The following is a 23,753-nucleotide window of genomic DNA, read 5'->3' on the forward strand; positions in this document are numbered from 1 at the left end:
CACATTTACTTGAAATGTATCTGCTATCATTTGATAATAATAAATGGGAGGTCAAACCAGGTAGAGAAATAAAGATTAGAACACTAATGCAGAGGAATGATAATAATTAAAAGTCAAAGACTTAAACCCAGCCAAATTTCCAATAGTACTAATGTGTCCTTATGAGTGTCCAACCACAGTTACTGCTCACTCACGTAATTGCTTTTCACAGCAAAAGGTTAAAAATATCTTTATTTCAAGATAGTCTAAGTTTAGACTGAGTAAGGATAGGTTTTTTATACAATAAATTGGGTGTTACGATAAGGGTCTGAAGGAGGGTCTCGACCCGAAACGTCACCCGTTCCTTCTCACCAGAGAAGCTGCCTGTCCCGCTGAGTTACTCCAGCTGTCTGTGTCTATCCTCATACCATTGGTCAGTATTGGTTTATTATTGTCACATTCACCAAGATACAGTGAGAGGTTTTTGTTTGTATGCTATCCAGTCAAATCAAACTATGCATGAGCACAATCTAGCCATGCACAACTACAACAGGTAGTGCAAAAAGAAAAAAAACACCAGAGTGCAGAATATAGTGTTACAGCATTACAGTTAAAGACAAAAAGTCCAAGATGCACAAGGTTGGAAGATCAGGATAACACTCTGGTTTATGTGATGATCTGCTAACAGTGGGGAATAATCTGGAGGTATCCTCTGCCTAATGGGAGATGGCAGAAGGGGGGGAAGAGTGGCTCTGGTGTGAGTTGTTCTTCATTATGTGGACTGCTGCTTTCCTGAGGCAGCGTGCAGTGCAGATGGAGAGTCAGTGGGGAGCAAAGCACTTGCTCTGGTATCGTCGGTGGGGGAGGCTGGTCCACGTGACGGAATGGGCTGAGACGTGACGGCGCCTGCGCCTGCGCGCCGCCGCAGTTGAGCGGTGAGATCAGCTGATGCAGCGGCGGCCGAGGTAAAGGTAAATGTTTTCTCATCGTCCATCCGTCCCTCCGGCTCCTCACCCACCCACTCACTCACTCACCCTCCGATCATCCGTCCATCCGTCCGCAGCGACCGGCGACCTGAGGCCGGGGCGCTTTGGGGCAACGAACGTGTGGGGTGAAGGGAACCGAGGTGAGGGGGCGGATCGGCGACGGGGTTGGGGCTGAGGGTCTGGGGGGGGGGCAGTGACAGGCCCAGCCCGGCCCAGGGGAGTGGGTGACAGACCCCGGACCGGGGGAGTGGGTAGATGTGGAGCGGCAGAGGATGGGTGACAGGCTCAGGGGAGTGGGCGACGGGCACGGCCCCGGGGCCTGGAGGATGGGCGGGGAGTGTCAGGTGCGGGGGACGAGTGAAGGGCCCGGGGTGGGGGTGGAATGACAGGGGAGTGGGTAACAGGGCCAAGGGAGGGGGTGTCGGGCCCGTCCCGGGGGCTGGAGGAAGGGCGGGGGGTGTCAGGTACGGCAGGTGGGGTGCCGGGCCTGGAGAAGAGAGCGAGAGACTATTCTGACCCCCCCTTCTTCGATTCACCTGTCAAATTATTCAGGTTTAAAAGACAGTAAATTATAAATGTCCACTCAGTGAGCTGGTGGTAATGCTAGAATCGTTTGTAGTCTGCATTGGTGAAGGTGCCAGTTACATAAATACCAAAATGTCGTTTGTGAAATCCTACTTGTAAATGTAAAAGAAAATTAGAAATGCCAGAAATATTCATCGGGTGGAGAAAAATTAATTAAGGTTTCACGCCCGTGACCAATCATCAGAACTAGAATGAGTGAGAAACAATTTTGGTTATGTGGTAGGATGATGATGACATAAAAAAGAATGTCTTTGAAAGGGTGGGGATGCAAAGTGAATTAGCAAGACGGTGTTGAAGGTATGATCATTGCAGCTGTTTAAGAAAGAACTGCAGATGCTGGAAAAATTGAAGGTAGATTATCCAGCATCTGCAGTTCTTCCTTAAACAAGTGCTGGAGTGGCTCAGCGGGTCAGGCAGCATCACTGGCGAACAAGGATAGGATGACGTTTTGGGTCGGGACCCTTCCTCAGAGTTAAAGGGTTATCTGTGCCTGGGGTTCTCTCCCTCTCTCCTTTCTCTCTCTTTGCCACACCAAATGGTAGAATCACTCCTCTTTAGCACCCATGCAGATCTATCAAATCTGAAGAAGGGTCCCGACTCGAAAAGTCGCCTATTCCTTCTCTCCATAGATGTTGCCTCACCCGTTGACTTTCTTCAGCATTTTTTGATAATTGCAGCTTGTCTGTTTGGAGAGGATGTGACTAGAGGAGATGACTGAATAGAGAAGAGGCCTCAGGATACCCGCACCCATTCCGTTCCTTTCTCTCTCTTTCTGATCCACCCAGGTTCCCTTCTACGCACCCTTCCTTCCACCATGGCCCCGTTACACAGGTGATTTCCTCGTTCCCCATCTACTTCCGTCTACTTATCAACAACACACTGAACCCGTTGGTTTTCTCCCATTCTCCCTGTACTCTTCCCATTTGCCCATCATCCCGCAATTATCTGGCTCCACGTCTTCTCATGTTCTGTAATCTGTGCCGCCAGTTACAATTTATCGCCATCAAGACTGTCACTATCTCCACTCTTGCTTCTGGTACCTGGCTCCATCTACCTAATCCCTGCTCACCAGGATTTGCCTCTCGCTTGCCAGCTTCTGCCTCGTTCACTCTATTACCTCTTAATTCTGGCCATCCCTTTACAATCTCAGTCCTGACGCAGTGCCTCAATCCAAAATGTCTACCAAACCATTTGCTTGCTCGGATGCTTCCTGATCTACCGAGTCCCTCCAGCTTGCTTTTTGTTTGAGATTCCAGCGTCTGCAGTCTGTTATGTCTGCATCGTGTTAAATGTTGAATGTTGACGCTTGTAGAATGCTCAGGCGGAAAATTAGATTATTTTCTTCAAGCATATATTGGGCTTTGGTGTATAATGGAGGTCAGCAAGAGTTCAGAATGGGATTGGAGAATTGATGATTGATAGCTGGAAGCTTTGTCCTTTTTCATTATTATTTGGATGCATTTGTCTATAGTATTTGTATTTTCAGCATTGAAAGTGTCACCAATTTAAATGTAAACACAATAAGATAAAGCAAAATGCAGTAATGCAATTATTTAAAATTTGTGCTATTTGAAATGTTGTTTTAGTATTTGAAGTAAGTTCCGAACTAAACAATATAAAATGGGGAAACGAGACTATAGGTTCTGAAATCTTGAGCAAAAAAAAGACAGCTGGAGGAATTCTGTAGCTTGGGCAGTATCTGTGGAAGGTAAGGGATAGATGGTATTCTAGGTCAGGATACTTTTACGCCTGTCCATTTTCCTCCACGGATGCTGCCTGACTCACTGAGTTCCTTATTTTTCTCCAAACTATACATTCACTTTGTACCAAGAACACCTGCATTTAGTTCTAATCTATCTATCTATCTATATTTAAAACTGTGTGTGAGTGTGTGTTTCTGCCTGTCTTGTGGTTGCCAGCCTGTGGGTGCCAGCCTTTGATTCGTTGCTACGCCAACACCAGACCCACAAACGCCTAGATTTTTTCCATTTCGGTAGAGATTTCACTTTTCATTCCAAGTATCCACTCCTCATTAAATTTCGTCGTGTTTATGTACACATTTTTAATAAAATCCTTCTCCCCCTCCACACACTCATTTTGTTGCTTCCTGCTGGCCAGCGACCATAACGGCTGCTGGCGCCCGCCTCTCGCCTCAAAGACAGCATTTAAAAACAGCCACACTGCTGAGTGCTCGAACCTTCAGTTGGAGGACCACGTCTCCCGTGGGGGCTACGGGTAGGGAACGGCTGCATTCGGGGAGCAGACCCAACGCGTCTGCACTTGGTCTAGTATATAATATTAAAACTCTGTGGCTGGCTGGCCGTGTGTGTGTGTGTTTCTGCCTGACTTGTGGCTGCCAGCCTTTGATTCGTTGTTACGCCAACACCAGACCCAGAAACGCCGAGATTTTTTCCATTTTGGTAGAGATTTTTTCCATTTCGGTAGAGATTTCACTTTTCATTCAAAGTATCCACTCCTCATTAAATTTTGTCGTGTTTATGCACACATTTAAAATAAAATCCTTCTCCCCCCCCCCCACTCACTCATTATGTCGCCTCCTGCTGGCCAGCGACCATAACGGCTGCTGGCGCTCGCCTCTCGCCTCAAAGACGCCATTTAAAAACAGCCGTACTGCTGAGTGCTGGAATTTTATGTTCGGGAACGGCTTGAGTTGAAGGACCACGTCTCCCGTGGGGGCTACGGGTAGCAAATGGCTGCGTTGGGGGAGCAGACCCAACCTGCACTTGGTCTAGTATTACCTGTTTTTGTCTCTCAGTCATCTTATCTGCCAAAATATTCACCTCTTTTCTTGCTGGACCTATTCTGCTTCATTACATACAGACTGATCATCGTTACGCACCTGGGCTGGAAGCCGAAGGCTGATTTCATTGTCTGTTCTTGAAATTATGTGGGAGATGTTAATAGTGGCTTTATTTCTGGCAGAATAATGTAGAAATCCGACCTTCAGAATTTTCTCTCAAGCGTTGACAGAAAGCAAAGCTAGGGGTGAGGATCTTTGTCAAAGTTGTCAAGGATTAACATTTGTTTTTAATGTCTTTGTCATTCAAGGATGTTTATGAAAGCATTTCATAACCCAGTTATATCAAACCAAATTGTTAAAAAATAAAACTTAAAAATAGAAAACCATAGAACAAATACATAAAAGAATATAACATTCCCCTTTGCTGACCTGATCCTCACGTTTGGAATATGCTTTGAAATTAAAAAGGTCTCCAATCCAAATTATGCCAGCTCAGACAATGCCATGTCTGAGCTGGCATGGAATCCAAGTTGCTGTTTTCCTGGTGCAATCTAAGTTGATATGTTCAGATGTTTGAGACATTTTTAAGATTTAGCAGTTGATAATTACTAATCTCTATTTCCAGACAGCACAATTTGTCTTGTTATCTCCTGCCTTGATTACTCCAGTTTTCGCTTCCCTCTTTCCTCTTATACCATTTTATCTCTGGCGTTTATATACTATCATAACATGCTCTCTTCAATCATCAATCTTGAGTTGCCTTGCCTATTATGACCCCTGATATTTCAATGCCTGAGCTGTACATTTGTCAAATCCCTGGCCTTCTCGTTCTGGCTACTTGTACATCCGCCATTTTTAATCACTTGTTTTGACTAACATGGTTTCTAAGGCCGAGGTCCTCAGCCCTGCAGTTTTTCCCCAAAGCTTCGATGTCACTGTAACTTTTATATCCTTTCGATTTTAATGTTCTTCCTGTAACTATGTTTCATTGAGGTGCTCCGTTTGCCCCCACATCCCAAAGATGTGTGCGGATTCATAGGTTAATTATCCGCTGGAATTTGCCACTTATTGTATTAGGTGAGAAGTAGAATTTGGGGAAAACTGATGGAAATGTGGGGAGAATAAAATGGGTTTGGATAAAATTGTTGTAAAAATAGGCGTTTGATGAACAGTGGGCCGAAAGGCCTGTTTCTGTACAGTAATTCTCTGTCACTAGCATGCTTACTAAAGCCTGTTTTTAGATCAAACTATAGGCCATCTGTTCCAATATTTCCTTAAGCCTCTGCAAAATGTTATTTGATGTTTGGTGTGATGTCTTTTAACTACATTAAAATATTTGTGCAATGCATGTGGTTACAGTAAGCTAGTAATGCTTCCTGTGAAGAAAACTTGTGGTAAAACAATTGCAAATTTATATAATTTACACGTGAATTAGTTAATATCGATATATTGTAGTCAAATATATAAACAATTTTACAGTTCAGTGTTTTACCATTACAGAATTAAAGGAAGGATACATGACAGAATATATACGTTTAAAATACCAGATGTAAGCATTCATAGGATGTTGTACATGTTATGGAATTTATTGAAAAATTCAAGCACAAACAGAATCATATAGCATTAAAAAGTGTTGCAGCAATTAATAGTGAAAAGCTCAAGTTGCAGGGCAGGTAACTTGTTTGAATAATAATAATAATAGAATCATCCACACTAAGTACATGGACAAGTCACAAGTGTTTAGTTGTCAATTCACCAGGAACAGAACAATGGCATTTTACTTGAAGCTTTTAAAGGCACATTAACAAATAACACAACAAATAATTTCTTGTATTTTTGTTTATTATACATTTATCGGTTATACTAGGTAACCAGACCACTATAATGCAAACAAGTATCTAGTGCAACCAATTCAAAGTGCACAGTGTTGCTGAGGTAGGGTTGTGGCTAGGATTGTATAGTGTGCTTCAAAAGTCTAATGGTTGTTGATGGGGTGAAGCCGTCCTTGAACCTGGAGGTAACAGTACTTTGGCTTCTGTGCCTTCTTCCTGATGGCAGCAGCAAGATAAAAGCATGGCCATGGAGGTGTGGATCTTTGGTGATTAGCTGCCTTCATGAGGCAGCACTTCTTGTAGATCCCTTTGATGTGAGGGTCAGTAGCCGTGATGGACTGAACAAATTTGCGCCATTTCTGAGCGTTTGGGATACCACAGTGTGCTCTCAACCACATATCTGAAGAAGCTTGAGAGAGCATTCAGCAACTTGCCGAATCTCTTCAAACATCTGAGCAAGGAGAATTAATGAGGAGCTATCTTTGCGATTGCATCATTATGCTGGGCCGAGGACAGATCTTCAGAGTTGTGCATGCCCTGAAACGTGAAGCTGTTGACTCTCTCCACTGTTGTCCTGCCGATGAAGTCAGGCTTGTGGATCCCTGGCCTTCTCTTCCCGAAGTCAGCATCCGTTCCTTGGTCATGCTGGAGTCGGGAGAAGCTCTGGCACCACTCAACCAGATTATAAATCTCCCTCTGGTACTCTGACTCATTGTTACCCTTATTCATTCAACAGCAGTGGTATGGTTGGTGAATTTAAAGATGGCATTGGAGCTGTTTCTGGAAACATAGTTGTGGCTATAGAGCGAGTAGAGCAAAGGGCTGAGCATGCAGACTTGAGATGACCCTGTGCTCAATGCATTTCGTTGTCTCTGTACTGTACACTGACAATGACAATTAAAATTGAATCTGAATCTGAATCTGAATCTGCTCATGGTCAGAGGAGGATATGTTGACAATTTGTATTGATTGATGTCTGTGGATAAGGAAGTTGAGGACCCAGTTGCAAAGGGAGAGGGAGACTCCCGTTTCTGAATTTGACTATAGGTTCAGAGGAGATTTAAAAAAACAAGAATCATGTACATAAAGTATCCGAGTACCTCATTTAATTGATTGAAATCTGCCATTATTTTGTCACTGTACTTAAGTATTTTGTAAGTTTGTCTGTTATCACTAAATCTATTTTCCTTGATTTATTTTAGAAAGAAAGCAGAAAGTATTTATTGAAAATAGTTGGTACCTCTGCAGTGATCCACCATGGGGGAGCTTTTCCGGAGTGAGGAGATGACGCTGGCACAACTTTTCCTACAGTCAGAAGCTGCTTACTGTTGTGTCAGTGAGCTGGGGGAGCTTGGAATGGTTCAGTTTCGAGATGTAAGTTGATGCAATCCATTTCAAGTTCAAGTTCAAATTTATTGTCACATGCACCAATTGGTACAGTGATATTTGAGTTACCATACAGCCAAATAAAATAAAAGGAACACAATATACGATTGAGTTTAACATTAACATCCACCACAGCGGAATCTATGTTTCCCACTGTGATGGAAGGCAATAAAGTTCAGTCATCTTCCTCTTTGTTCACCCATGGTCGGGGTCTTTGAACCCTCCGCAGTCGCCGCTATGGCTGGCCCGATGTACAGGCCCTCTCGCCGGGATGATCGGAGCTCCGACGTCGGAACGGATCTGAACACACTTACAGTTTCCTAATCGGCTGCTTCTTACCGGAGACCGCGGCTTCCAAAGTCCACAGGCCGAGCTGGGCGGAGCTCCAACACTGGCAATCCCCGGCAAAAGATTCCAGGCCTCCGCGATGTTAAGATCAGTGCCCGCGGCTAGAAACTCCGCAAACCACAGCTCCACGATGCTAAAGTCAGCAGGCCCAAAACTCCGGAGCTCCAACACAGGCGATCCCCGGCAACGCATCGTTCCGCTCCGCATTGTTAATTCAGTGCTGCGCTGCTGCTGAAGGTCTGGCAGGTCTCCGGTAGGAAAGGCCGCGCCAATCCACTTGGTAGGCCGCGGGGGGGGGGGGGGGGGGTTGAAGATGCAACAAGGAGAAAAGACCCATCTCCGTCCAGGTAAGTGACTGGGAAATGGTTTCTCCCTATTCCCCCCCACCACCTCCCACATAAGACGCACTAAGAAACATTTAAAACATACAATTAGACACTAAAATAACAAAAAGGGTGAAAGGACTAACAGCTGCTGGTGAGCTTATGTGATAAAAAATGAATGTGTGCCACCTTACTGTTCATGTGAACCTGACCTTGTTACCTTGCTAATTAAAAGTACCTAGTGTACTTGGAGGTTAGTTTACTTTATAGGGTGCTTTATGTTTGAGTAATGGGTTTGGATGCTAGCTTGCTTTATATATGCATTATTGCGTTGCCTAGAGTTTTTGAACTGACTATTTCAGTCCTCACCAGCCTGGCAAAATATTATGGATAATGTTGGTCTTTGTTGTGAATACAGTGAATACATTAAATTCCAGTTTACTTATAGCAAACTGAAATAGGGTTTCATTTCATTATTATTTATAAATTCCTAATTTTTCATTTATTTGATGTCCGGGTGCTACAAAGTATTTATCACTGAAATAATTTATTTAGAACCTGTAGGTAGAGACTTTGCTATATTTAAGAGGGAGTTAGATGTGGCCCTTGTGGCTAAGGGGATCAGGGGGTATGGAGAGAAGGCAGGTACGGGATACTGAGTTGGATGATCAGCCATGATCATATTGAATGGCGGTGCAGGCTCGAAGGGCCGAATGGCCTACTCCTGCACCTAATTTCTATGTTTCTATGAGACTGTAGATAGTTGTCTCGGGTCAGGTACCGAGACACACTTGCAAAGAGCAATTTTAAATTGACCTTGATGTACATTTTTTAGTTGCAACAGTGGTCAGGTGTCTGTTTGCTGCACCTACCCTAATGTATTTGATAATGTCTGCTGTGGGGAATCTGTATTTTTTGATTTATTCTGTTTATATAGAACCTGCATCCACTGTATTCTGCAAATCTTCCCTGAGATTAACAGAATTTTAAAATGTGCATTTGAGTTCTGTAAATCAAATATTCTGTAAAACAGTAAATTGTAAAAGTGTGACAGAAATTCACTGAGGAAGTTGTTAATTTTCTTCCTCCGTACAGTTAAATCCGGATGTGAATGTATTTCAACGCAAATTTGTAAATGAAGTTCGTCGTTGTGAAGAAATGGATCGCAAACTCCGTGAGTGTTTTAATGCATTTGAGAGTAATTTTGGTTGTCTCTTTACAGTATTAAAAGGAGAATATTGGGGATGTTGCCATGTAGTTATCATCTATGACGTTCTATTTCTTCATATTTGAAATAACCTGGACATAGCAATCTTCAACTCTTCAAATTCCTTTTCATTTAAAGAGCATTAAAATTTATAAAAATATTTATGCACCAAAATGTTATTTCTCTTGAATGGAACTTTTTAACAGCAGGAATGAGCATAGGAATAAAGAGCAAATTAAAGAATAAAGAGTTTTGGTTACTGATGGACTATTTATCCTTTGGTTTGAATGCTTATCTGACAATATACATTTACTTTGAATTTGTTTTATTTTAAATTCAGGTTTTGTTGAAAAGGAAATTCGAAAAGCAAACCTTACCATTTTGGACACTGGAGAGAATCCTGAGGTTCCTTTTCCTCGTGACATGATTGATTTAGAGGTAAGCATTTCCTGATTGGGTCTTGGGTAAATCTTACTTTAGACCTTAATGTTTTATTTTCCCCAAAAGGAACAATGATTCTAAAAATCAGAAATGATTATTGTCATTGATGCATAGACTTGCTTTTATTTCATTGCATTGAAACAAACTTCAATTTATGACTCGGGTGCATCTTCACCCAGTTAATCAGTCTTGAGCCGTGAAGGGGACAACCGATTGAATTCCCTACTAGCATTGTTAGTGAGAGAAAAAATGGCATTCACAATACATTCATTTTTAATGTGTGGTTTCCTTTCCATTGTCACAAATCGAACTATTGAATTAATTGATGACAATTAGCTTAAACTTGCATAGACATTTTCCCTTTTTCCTCTGATATATTTTTGGTTCTCTCTCGACTACACTATCTTTGTTCAGAAGTTAGATATTGGCAATGCATAAAGGGAATGGAATTGGTTATGCTTGTCTTCATAACAAATGGGTCACAGTGATGGGAGGTTTGTGTTTTGCATTATGTGAAACAAACCATTTTGCGTTATACATGCTATTAGCCCTTGTTTCCATTTAAGCTCTGAGTTGTGATTCTTGTTAATATAATGGTGATGTACCCTTTTTTTTTAAACCAAGTAATATTTGTTCTCCAGAGTTGCTACCTGAATCGCTGAGTCACTCAGCATTTTGTGTCTATCTTTGGTATAAATCAGCATTTGCAGTTTCTTATTGGCTTGTTAACCAATTTTAAAATCAATTTAAAAGGTGCATTGCGCCTGGGCAATTGTATCTTCAATGTATAATAGCTAAATTTGCAATAACAATGACATTTTGTGACTTTTTCAGGCAACCTTTGAAAAACTGGAAAATGAAATGAAGGAAATTAATACTAACCATGAAGCATTGAAACGTAACTTTCTAGAGTTGACTGAATTGAAATACATTCTTCGTAGAACTCAGCAGTTCTTTGATGAGGTCGGATTATTGAGCTTTATTTCAGTTTATACACCATGCCTTGTTGAGGATTAGTTTAAGCTTGCAATGCATGTGTACATTGCTGTTGGTCTTTCTTTCTATATTTCTAATTTGCAGGTTTACATCAAAATTGCTCATTGCAAAAAGACGTAATACTCCATGCAAAATACTTCAATGATTTACTAAAATTAATTTTTTGTGCTGATTTGCCTTTAGAACAAACATGCATAATTTTATATTTAGCTTATTTGCTTTGCCTAATTTAATCTGAAATCCCTTTCAATTTTATTTTAAATTGGTCATTATACTGCTGAGAAATGAATAGGATCAATTAATGCTGTTTATAAGCTCACCCCCCCGCACCCCACCGATGTTGAGCGTCTACCACTCTCAACAATCAACGGATGTCGTGAAATGCTCCCCACCTATTGGCACAAGGGACTTTTAACATCTAGTCCTGTGTATTTGATTCAACTGTTAAAAGTCAAAGTCTACACTTGAGTGTTATTAATGCTGAATGGGCAAGTGTATATTGTTTAACTTGTTAGAAAATTGGATTCAAATTGATACTGCTCCTGCGATGTATCTTTTTGTAAAAGCACCAATCTTCATCCTAAATATCTCACATAAGGCAGGATGATGCAGTTTTATGCTTTCCTTCAAATTATCTGTTGACCAATGCCTTCTATGGGCAGGCATACTCTCTTTCCCCAATTCTCCTGAACCTGCTGTCTCTGGATTTGGAAAGCTGATCTTAAGTCTAAGTGGTCGTGAAGATGAATGTAGAGGCGCCAAGGGGTGGAATAGCCTTGAGTGAAGCAATGGGTAAGGTGATGGTGGGGGGAGGGGGAATAGCACTTCGAGCCCCTGAGTGGCCTCTGGAAATATTGGACTGCGACAAAGCCTCTTCCCAACTTGCTGCTGAAATATTTAGTGATATTAAAAACATAATAAACATAAACATGATATTAAAAGCCAAGGTAGACAAAAATGCTGGAGAAACTCAGCGGGTGCAGGAGCATCTATGGAGTGAAGTAAATAGGCAACATTTCGGGCCGAAACCCTAAAAGTCAATCTATTTTTAAAAAGACAATTAAAAACAGTTATTATTGTTGCACAATAAATAGTTTAAAAAAAGTTGTAGTTAACTTTTTTTCTCCCCGCAGACCCATAAATATCCTAAGTGAATAAGTTCACAGACCTTGCATCGGTTGTATACTGCAGTATGCCCATACACATCAGCCCAGCTTTTCGATCTCATTGTACGTACAGTAGCAGAAAGTGGTTGAGGATTTTCTGTATCTAGGGACTTCTGTATCAGCACAAGATTTCTGAATCTTGCGCGCCCTCAGACTTGACAATTTGGTTTAGAACTATTGTCATTTACCAACAAAATTGAGGCTATCATTTCTCTCAGTGATATATTGTCATATTGAAAGGCTAAATATACACATCTGTATATTATGGTCAAGCCTTTGTTGTTCAAGAGTCTCCTCACTAACAGTTATTGTGCAATCAAAGGAGACACTTCTTTCCAGATTAATGACTCTTCATTGATTCTTGCTTCTGCACTTTTCCAGTCGTAATGGAAGGTCATTGATCTGAAAATAATAATTCAGTTTCCCTCAACACAGAATGCCACCTGACCTGCTGAGTATTTCCAGCACTTTCTTTTAGCTAGAATTAATGACCACTGATCTGTGATTTACAATTAAATGGTCTGTGGGATAACTGCTTGGCCAGTTATGCTTCTCAGTGCATTGGTGCAATTATCTTCAGGATCCTCCGCAGTATTAATGTAGATTGAGGAGATGAGAGCTTGTCTTCCCCTGCCCGGGTTGATTTGCGTGTTCATGCACATTTCTAAACTATTGCCCGATGTGCCAAAAGTGGAAATGGAGACATCAAATGTCAAACAGCTGGAGGAAGTGTACTTTTCAAATTTGAACCTTGGAGACAATTGAGACTTTTGAGCATGTACTATTTCATTTAGCAGCTGTGCATGTGTTTTATTGAACATTTAGGCTAATATTAGTCTGTATTGAAATAGTTAGTATTCAAACATTGTAAATTGAATGTGATACAATTGAAATTGTCAGACTGATTTTATGATTCTGCAGTCTTTCCTTCAGTTTCATTTTGCCACATTCAACTAATTCATTATTTCAGAGCAATATAAAAATACTTTAATATTCTAGCTAGGTGTAAATTAATATTGTTGAAATGAGTCAGTGTCAAGTAATATGCTTCCTAAGTGTGCCTTTATGAGATTTTGATATAAATTAGGACACTAAATATTTTGTATAACCTGTTAATTAAGTTAAAAGTGAACCTACACTTGGTGTCCCACTCAGCTTTAATATGGTGCTCATTGCTTTTGACATTTTTGAGTAGTGCATATGAAGATTGACATGCGCATTTGAAGAGTATAACAACGCCCTCTTGTCACAGGGAGTTCACCTATGACAAAATGAAATACTGACATATATCTGCACAGTAATTTGCAGCTGCTAACTTGAAAATAATTAAAATTATACCATGTGGTTCAATGTTTTTTTTTCTAACTGAAAATTCTGAAAATTGGAAATCACAAATCACAGATTTTCAAACTATAAAATGACCTTGAGGGAAGCAGGTATTTTTCCTCTCTGTATAAATGTTATGGGCTTAGCTGCGGTTTTGAAAATGTTCCATTTTGAGCAATCGGGTGTCATTTTAATTGCAGTAGTGCCGATTTATGTTTCTGGTGATGTATGTTGATGGATTCTGGAAATCCCTTGTCAGTGAGTTATGTAGCATTTCATCTAACGTGGGGGAATGCTGAAGGAAAAAGGCAGGTCAGGTAAATATAGCCCCAGGATTGGTTTTGAAGTCATTAATTTACAAAGCCGATGTTTTATAATTCTCAGTTAATTTCTCAACAGCAAATTTGATTTTAAGTCCAGCTTCAATGATGTATGAAAATCAAAATCCATGTGGTATCATGCCATCTTGTGGATTTAACTGTAGTTAGTACAAATTGTCTGTAGTTGTTTCATTATCATATTCACAGATCAATCCTCAAATTATAATGTTTTGATTTAATATATCAAAATGTATTTTCTTTCCTAATGTTGGTTCAATTGCAGTATTTGATATTGGCAACTTTGATCATATATTTTCAAATATTTCTACAGCAGATATCTACTATAATTTGAAATGGTGTTTGAAGTAGAATTTCAATTTTTGATCTATTAAAAAAAAATGTTTGTCTCAGTAGAGCAGTCAAGTAGAATATTCCTCTCTCGACTTGTATGGAGCTGCCGAAAGATATTTGAGGAAAAATACCTGTGAAATATTTTGATAGTGTGATCAGTTGATACCATGACAATCTAATTCATTTAATTGAGCAGTACATGTTTACAATTGTTTTTTAGCATGATCCTATAGCAAAAAAGTTTTGTATCTACTCCTTGTAACAACTGTAAAGCCATTTTAGCTGGCTGCTGAAAGATCACGAATACGTTAATCATGTTTGTCCTTTTCCCAGTCTTCTGTTTCTTAAAAATAGGCAGAACAATAACAACGCGAGAGCTAAGTTTTGAATCATTCCGCGTAAGCAGCCTTAAGTGCAGGAATCTAAGGAAGACTGGAAAAGTAACAGTTAATGGCATGCAGATTCCCATCCCTCCCTTCCGTCTCCAAGTTTCTTGTGATTTTTTTTTTCTTTTGCTTTCTTCTTCTCTGCTTATTTTGAGTGAACTGTCGCAAACTTGATTTGTGTTTCTCTTGACCATTTTGGAAAAATTCAGAAATGTGTTTATGGTTTGATCTCCAATAAAGAGCCACACATGGGAAGCTTTTTGTTTATATGTTAACGGGACCCACCTTTTTCCATTTCGTAAGCTGGTTAATAACAATTTGCTTTTTAATGGAAACGCAATTATGATGTTTCTTCAGTATAAGTATACTGGTGCATGTGGCTCTATAGTGGAGATCAATCTCAGAATGGGGCTTGTGATGTACTCTACAACGTACTTTATTTAAAAATCTAATTTACCGATTTATTATGCCTTTTCAAATCAGTTATTTATGGGAATGAATCACCAGTCTATTGCAAAATCCTTGGGAAATGGTCTTGAATATCTTTACCCGCTGCCTAAAGTAAATCAACATTCACCAATGATTATACCTTTATGAATCTATTTTTCAGCTTTTGGATCAAATTGTTCATCTTTCCATTTATTTGCACACTTCCTATGAAGGGACATGGTTGTTGTTCCTCAGGCCTCATGACATTAAATACCAACTTAAAAAAAAAAAATGCAGCAAGAATTCAAATATAATAATGTTGTCAAGTTACCATTCTATATTCAGTGATATTTAGTTATAATCAGCAGCATTTTGGAGTTCAGGAATCTGAGATCTAGTATATTCTGAAGACCTTTGACGAGCGTTGCTTAATCTTGGACATTAACCTCTATTAAATCTCCTGGGGTAAACCTCGATAATTGATATTGGTTTTGTTCTTTAGACATCTGAACATTTAAAAGGCTTCAGGATGCCAACTTCTGGACTGACAATAAGGTTTATGTAATAGTTGACTCAATATAGATTCCATCTTAAGCCATTTCACATTTCATGGGCACAAACATGTGAAATGCACCTGCTATATTGTCCAACTTTTTGCCATAAAAACACAAATTTTACTGTACAAGACAAGCCCTTTTCTTGCTTGTAAATTTGTTTTGATGATTTTTTTAATTGTAAATTTAGAAGTTGCACTCCACACCTTTAAGCTTGTTGATTATAAATATATGATAAATTATAGGTAGACACAAAATGCTGGAGTAACTCAGCGGGACAGGCAGCATCTCTGGAGAGAAGGAATGGGTGACATTTCAGGTTGAGCCGAAACGTCACCCATTCCTTCTCTCCAGAGATACTGCCTGTCCTGCTGAGTTACTCCAGCATTTTGTGTCTACCTTCAATTTAAACCAGCATCTGCAGTTTTTTCCTAGATATGATAAATTATATCTGGTCCAAGATTGTGCTTTCTTTGGGTGTTTTGAAGAACTAATTACCCAAAGTAGCCACCATAGAATTCCTAGCTCCAGTATCTCATGTTTTTTTTAGATCTCCTGTCAGTTTTTCATAAAAGCTGTTGTGACAAGTTGGTAAATTGACCATTCAGTTTTATGTCCTGGGCTTTCATCCAACCATGATTATTGGAATGCAAGTCTTTTTGTTCAGAAATGGGAAATCCATAATTTATATAATTGCCTTGGGGAAATGCAAATACTGGATTGGTAGCATCTGAGTGATGGCCATAAAGATGATGGCAGGCGATTCCTTTGAAGCTCGTGTGAAGGGAGTGTGTAGCTGATATTCGGCTTCCAGCTTGGGTAAGCGATTGAGACTGCATTTGGATTAAGTGATTCCACTTATACTTTGATAAATACAAAATTGAAATAGATTTATACATTGATTCATCAAGCACCTTTATCTCTTATTTTTAAACGGTCATAAGACTTGACTGTCTAAACAGCTTCATGCACGTATTTTTAAACCCCCCAAAACAATGAAATATACTTAAAATCTGGGAACATCAGGATATTCTCACTAATTACAAAACAGACATTTCTACATACAAAGAACACTTTGTCATATTCTTCTGTCAATTAAGGGCAAGATAGATCTCAACTTTCTGTCAACAGTTTAAGCCTAAAATTAATTGTCTGTGATATTGACAGTTCATTATATTGTCCACAGTGTGATGGCAGATTAAAACTATGTGGGTGATATAACTCATCCTAATTGCTGAAACCCAGAGCACTGTAGTATTATAAGTGCAGTATAAATGTCTTACTGGGTTCCTGTATGTTAGACCTATTAAGCCCAAACAGTTCAAACTATTTGAAAGGCATCTTGAAATCAGTTATCCTAATTAGTTAACCATGTAATTAATGAATCTGATGATACTAGTTGCAATTCAAGAAGTAATGTATACTAATCAGATTTAATCATTTAATAGATTTTTTCCTTATTATGGTTTTCAAAAACCAAATAGCAGACCATAATTTTTGATCTGATTATGCAAAGGCACAAGTAACCCATTCTAGTGACGTCCTTTCTTTAATTAGGTTAACCGTAGAATCCGCCACATAATTTCAAAATTTGCTCTTTACCAATTTTAGAAAGAATACTTTCTTTTAGCATTCCGATTTGTAACTAATTGCCGTGTTGATTTTTCTAATTATATTTGTCAATTATTAACTTTTCAAAAAGAAAACATCCATTATATTTAATGATAACAACTATGGAGTGGCAGTCAACTTCTAAATTTCTTTTAAAAATCTTATGTGAATATTTTGCTTGTGTTTTTGCAGTGGTGGAAATTTTGGCAAAATGAGCTTGGTATTCCTTGCCAAAATGGAACTGTACAAAAATAAAATCAAGGCCTTGAACTGAAGAATCAGTTCAAAACATCTGGGAGGGAGTAGAAACATTGTTTCGTATACTTTTTGGGGGGGAAAAAATGGAAATCAATATTTTGTGATTTAATTAAAAAAATACTACTGCTTTCCTTCTGCCCTTAAATAACTGAAGATTTGACCATATTTTAGATGTCATGTGCTTTATCTTGTTTTTGACAAATTATGACGAGTTTACTGAGGATCCACACTGCAGTGGATAAGAAAAGCATATTAAAAAAAACTACTGCTTGATTCAGTTGTGATTTGACTGTATAAACCACTTTGTAGCTCTAGGTTTAACTTTGCATAAACATTTCAAATTTTTTCTCTGGTTCAAGAAATAGACTTCTTGATAAATGTATGTAGCTTTTATATAAGAACAAATGAATGAGGAGTACAATTAGATCATTTGACCCCTAAGGCCATCTGTTTTTGGCTGATCTTCTGCCATTAGCCTGCATTATACCCATATTCCATACATTCCCTTAATATTCATATGTATAGTGGATATAATGCTAATAATTGTTGTGATCAATGTGCATTTTACGTTATAACATTGTTATCTTTTTTTTTTCAATGGTGATTAAATGCATAAATGATATGCTGAAGGCTTGACAGGTAGTCTTTTAAATATCTCCACTTAGTTGTCAGTTTGTGTAGGTCCACACTGCACAACTTCAAACTACAGCTAAGCTGTAAATTGCTAAAGTTACCCCCTGAAAAGTAGGAAAAATTAGAACATCTACCATAAAATTACTGAGAGTTGAAGCATATTGTTAGAACAGAGCTAATGCATTGGATATGCCATTCTCAAGAAATAACAGTAGGTGTGTGCATGCGGTCATAACGGAAGATCTAGGAGAGTGCTTGCAGCCTAATTCATAAATGTTCCTGTAATTTGATTAATACTAAAGATATTTGGAACTCAAGCTAATATTTTAGGTTTATTTTCTTAAAGTTGGCTGGATAATTTGAAGCTGCATGTTACCACCATTATTAGAATGGTTTTGTTATCAGCCGATATGTCATGTATTTTATCTATAACAGCAGGATTCTTAATGTGCATTGAAAACTATATGATTGATGTCTGCTTTATGATTGTGACTGGGTTTATAATCCCAGGGTGATACAGGTTTCCTTCAGCATGTTGCTTCAACTATGAGGTAGGAAGTAGCAGGTGAATAGAGCTGATTGTAAGGAGTTTTCCGTAACAGGGCAATGTAGGTATTCTCCTATGAAATATCCAAGTTTTTATCAGAAATCTTTCTCTGACAAAATCCAGCAGAAATATTAAAACACGTTAATATGTATATATTTAAAATAACCATCAAGCAGTTGATACTATGTCAGTATCCTTTTGAAATTGTTGAAACCAATTTCCACTTCTGCGACTATCACTAGCATGTACGTCTTGGCAATGGCATATTGATTTTTCTGATTTGTCATTTGAGACCTTCAGAAAGATTCAATTTGCTTGAATGGATTTGCTGTTCATCTGTAATCATCTGCTTTCCTGTTCATCTTTGCTTTTATTTCTGTATTTACACAAATTTTATGTATATTGTTTATATTTTCTTTTCAGTTCTGATTCTTTTTTTACATTTTGTTTTTCTGCTCTTCTCCTGGTTCCTGATTCCACTGCATGCCACTAACTGGTTTCATAGTATGTTAATTGATTTGTGAATTCAGGCTGAATTGCATCATCAGCAGATGTCTGATCCAGACCTACTTGAAGAATCGTCTTCTCTGCTGGAGCCAAGTGAACTAGGACGAGGTGCCCCGCTCAGACTTGGGTAAATTAATTTACCATCTAAATGTCAATCTATAATTTTAACTGTGAAATATGCGAGTCAATTATTTCAGAAAAATGACGGACAGCTAATACAGGTGCACAACCTTTTATCCGAAAGCCTTGGGACCAGACACTTTTCGTAATTCAGAATTTTTCGTCTTTCAGAATGGAAGATTTTTAGCGTAGTGGTAGAGTGCTTGGCTCATATCCGCAAGGTCGCGAGTTTGCGCCTCGATCCCGGCAGTTACTCAATCACGAGTTTGAGTCTTAAATGTAGTTTTTTCTTGCAGATAGGAGAGAATAGGGGGTTAGGGCTGGGATCAATCTATAATTTTGATCTTAGTGCGGGAGACAAGTGTGAAGATATGACGAGTCAGAACTTTAAGGGAGAAAAACCATGAAAAGCCGCTGTGTCAGCCCCTAATACCAGGGAATCCGCACACACGACTTTTATCGCCCAAAGCCCGAGCTGCGGACCCTCATCCGCACACGGGTTCCTCTGGGTTGGAGCAGAGTTAGTTGTTGCTGGCTGTGAGTCTCTGGGATCTCCGTGCTTGCAGTTGGCCTTGGGGTCGATGTCCCGATGAGGGGGCGCAGCTCGGGCTGTGGGCGAACTGCCACTTGTCGCTGTAGCGGCCCATCGGGGAGCAGCTTCTGGTGGTCCTGACGTCTCTCAGCTCCTGTCCAGGGGGATGGCCGGAGACGTCAGGACCAACAGGAACCCGCTCCCTGATGCGCCGCTACAGCGACAAGTGGCAGTTCGCCCACAGCCCGAGCTGCGCCCCCTCATCCGCAACCCGGGTTCCTCTGGAGTTGGAGCGGGGCTGGGCTAGAGTTGCTGCTGGCTGTGAGTCTCTGGGATCTCCGTGCTTGCAGTCGGTGTCCCGTTGGTCCTGACGTCTCCGGTCACCCCCCTGGACTGGAGCTGAGACTGGGAACTGTACCGCCCTTGCCCCCTCCCTCTGCAACTGCAAACAACCCCACAGTTCCCAGTCTCAGCTCCTGTACAGGGGGGTGGCCAGAGACGTCACAGCCCGAGCTGCGCCCCCTCATCCGCAACCCCAAGACCAAGACGTACTTTGCACACCATCAGCTTCTGTCCCTACGGGGAGCGTGTTCCTCTGTAGTTGGAGCGGGGCTGGGCTGCTGCTGGCTGTGGGTCTCTGGGATCTCCGTGCTTGCAGTGGGCCTGGGGGCCGGTGTCCCGTTGGTCCTGACGTCTCCGGTGACTGGCACTGGCTCCGACGTGAAGACAGTGTAAAGCCCCCGCGCCGGTGCAATGGGCGGGGAGCTGGAGAGGGGAGGGAAGGGGTCACACACATGGCCGGGAAGCAGAGGGGTGTAGGTGGGGTGAAACTGAAGGGAGCGACAATCTGCTGCTACCTGCCCGCTGAGTTAAAACGTTCCCACGCAAGACTCACGATACACTGTGTATCGTGAGTCTACCGTGGGAACTTTTTTAACTCAACGGGCAGGCAGCAGCAGATTGTCAATTATTAACCCTCCCGCGCAATATACCCTCACCTTCTCTTTTATGAATGGGGATTTAGTTCCCCTTTCTTCAAGGACCGACCGGAGGTTCCGCTGTCACCTCTGCGGGCCGCCCTCGGTGAACGTCTTCAAGGACCTTTTTTCAAGGACCGAAAAAATGTCCGCTATTCAGAGCTTTTCGTTATTTGGAACTTCGGATAAAAGGTTGTGCACCTGTAGTGATAATACTTAGATTGATGGTTATGGTTGATTGGGATTAAGCATAATATTTTCACGTGATAAACTATAGTTAATGCTAAAATAACCAAAGAAGGGTTTAGTGATTTAAAGTTGTTTGCTCAGAATGGATTTTGCTTCATAAATTAAAATCATGAAGTTATTGCAAGCTGATCATTATTTAATGACAGAGATATGCTTAAATCTAATATCCCAAACATGCCTTAAACAGGGACATTTTCCTGGGTCATCATCATTATCATGGGTTAAAGTGAAATGAGCCAAAAGTTTTACATAGTACTAGGAATTTAACAAGGAAGAATGGTTAAGGTGGACAGTTGAATTATTTTGTTGCTGCACCATCTGGCCACCTACCACCTTCTCGTACCTCTACAACCTTCCCAGCCTTCATTGTAGTATGTTGCTGCATATTTATCTGATTGTACGTTGAATACTCTCCTCACAAGCAATAGAACGACCTCATTACAAACTTCTTTAGAAATCTATTCTTTGGCTAAACATTTGATCAACTTGTCGATTTGTTTTTTAATTATTATTTGGACGGTGCCACTAATGTGGCTAATTTCTAATTATGAAGTACTCTTTAATGGAAGCAGTTTTTGTGAAGCATTTCAAGGATATTATAATGATGAAAATAAATCATTTATTATTGATTTTCTACAAGGTGCCACAGTGGTTAGAACATGTACTGTTGGGCTCAGTATTTAATATGGTATAACTAAACCTGCCAATGAATACCCAAACAGTTTGTGTGCAGGAGACAGATAAATGTATGCTTCTTGTCCTTGGGGAAATAAAAAGGAACTACCAGACTGAGCAAATTAAGGCTTTTTGGGGAAGTTGAACATATCAATAGCTTTCGAGCTATTTTGAATTGCGGTCAAATTCCAGGTAGTTAAAATATGGCTTGTTATTTTTCTCCCTAAGTGAATTAAACACACATTTTTGTTGGCTGCTGGCAGGAAGCAGAGAAAATAAATGTCCAGCCTTTGCAACAGCAAATGGCAAGAATGTGCATGCGCATTCATAATCTCAAATTGTATGTTGATTTTTGTAGCTCATGACAATAGACAATAGGTGCAGGAGTAGGCCATTCAGCCCTTCGAGCCAGCACCGTCATTCAATGTGATCATGGCTGATCATCCCCAATCAGTACCCCATTCCTGACTTCTCCCCATATCCCCTGACTCTGCTATCTTTAAGAGCCCTATCTAGCTCTCTTGAAAGCATCCAGGGAACCTGCCTCCATCGCCCTCTGAGGCAGAGAATTCCACAGACTCGCTACTCTCTGTGAGAAAAAGTGTTTCCTCGTCTCCATTCTAAATGGCTTACCCCTTATTCTTAAACTGTGGCCCCTGGTTCTGGACTCCCCCGACATCCGGAACATGTTTCCTGCCTCTAGCATGTCCAAACCCTTAACAATCTTATATGTTTCAAGAAGATATCCTCTCATCCTTCTAAACTCCAGAGTTTACAAGCTCAGCCGCTCCATTCTCTCAGCATATGACAGTCCCGCCATCCCGGGAATTAACCTTGTAAACCTACGCTGCACTCCCTCAATAGCAAGAATGTCCTTCCTCAAATTAGGGGACCAAAACTGCACACAATACTCCATGATTAAGATTAAGGGGGCCTATGGCTCTTGATGGCTCTACACTTCCTAACCTCTGTGTCCATCCCTAGTCATGGTGAATGTGTAGAAAAGGCTAGCTGTTTAAATGGAGGAAAACGTACAAAGATTAATGCAGAGAGTGACAGAGCTGCATTGGAAATCAAAAGTATCGTGCTAATGGATGGAGGGTATATTGGTTATGATGGAGAGTGAATGGATAAATAAGGTTGATGCCACAATGGATTTAGAAGCTTATTTTCTGTTGTGTTTATTTTATATATTCAACAAAAAGACGGGATGTTTTACTAATTTCTTCCCTCCTCCTGCCTATCTTGTCCCAAACCAAAGGTATTTTACCTTGAACTGTTAGGTGTTTGAATTTGGCAAATAGCCAGCAGTTTTCAAATCTACTAACTGAGTAATTAAATAATTTGAGGCTGAAGAAGGGTCCTGACTTGAAATGTCATCTGTCTAGTTCCCTTCGCAGATGCTGTCTAACCTCCAGCAATATATTTTTGCATAAGATTCCAGCACCTGCCCTCTCTTGGTATTAACCATTATATAGTTTGACTTTTTCTTTTACTGAAGCTTGGTATATTTTGTATTGGAAACGTTATGGCTTTCACAGAGGTCTTAAGGACAGGAGTTAGAGGACATAGGTCCACATATGCTCATAATTAAGGACCACATCATAAAACAAATGGTTCAAACTAAAATACATTAATCAGATGGAAAAAATAAATTATATAATGTTTTGATGAAGGTTTCAGATAAAAAGAGAGGTTTGATTTGTGTAGGTATTGATAGTTCATGTACTGTAGTTGATAATTTGTAAATGTATATAATGCAGCTTGTGACCATGTATACTCTTATGTACAGCTTTGTGGCTGGTGTAATCAACCGAGAGAGACTCCCTACTTTTGAGAGGATGTTGTGGCGAGTATGCAGAGGAAATGTTTTTCTTCGTCAAGCTGAAATTGAAAATCCCTTGGAAGACCCTGTAGCTGTAAGTGGAATTTTAACATTAAGTTCCCAGGATGAATGGCTGTGTAATTCTGTGGTTTATTTTTCTGTTAACACTGGTTATAGAATTGACTTTGAATTCAAATCATTCGAGCCTGTGTGAAACCAAGGCAATATAGCGTGTGGGCAGCATTAATAAAACCAGCATTAGAACAACTGAATTAGAGTTATCATGATATCCTGACTGCTGCTAAATTAACCACAACAACTGAACTGACAGCCAGTAGATGAACTGTGCCGGTACTGAAAGGAAGCAGATCTTCAGTGATCAGTACTGATACTGACGGGTTGTTTTTGATACAAGGATAGCTAAGTTTTAGTTTTAGAGGTAC

At 40.1% G+C, this 23,753-nt stretch overlaps 1 protein-coding gene across 6 annotated transcripts in view; it reads left to right on the forward strand.

The window, feature by feature from the left end:
- Positions 1–839: 839 nt before the first annotated feature.
- The window catches only part of LOC129710264 (V-type proton ATPase 116 kDa subunit a 1), a 52,434-nt gene continuing 29,520 nt past the window's right edge, over positions 840–23,753 (forward strand). The window contains exons 1-7 of one of the 6 annotated variants that reach the window (XM_055657143.1): positions 840–950; positions 7,346–7,517; positions 9,296–9,374; positions 9,748–9,845; positions 10,683–10,811; positions 18,956–19,059; positions 23,278–23,404. In XM_055657143.1, the coding sequence (XP_055513118.1) occupies positions 7,401–7,517; positions 9,296–9,374; positions 9,748–9,845; positions 10,683–10,811; positions 18,956–19,059; positions 23,278–23,404 (654 nt within the window). In that variant the 5' untranslated portion in view covers positions 840–950; positions 7,346–7,400. Of the gene's footprint in view, positions 951–983; positions 1,106–7,345; positions 7,518–9,295; positions 9,375–9,747; positions 9,846–10,682; positions 10,812–18,955; positions 19,060–23,277; positions 23,405–23,753 lie in introns of those variants that run through there. The other 5 variants (XM_055657145.1, XM_055657142.1, XM_055657147.1 and 2 more) reach the window with 5 other exon arrangements.

This window comes from Leucoraja erinacea, chromosome 27, assembly GCF_028641065.1.
Source record: "Leucoraja erinacea ecotype New England chromosome 27, Leri_hhj_1, whole genome shotgun sequence".
Classification (NCBI taxonomy): domain Eukaryota; kingdom Metazoa; phylum Chordata; class Chondrichthyes; order Rajiformes; family Rajidae; genus Leucoraja; species Leucoraja erinaceus.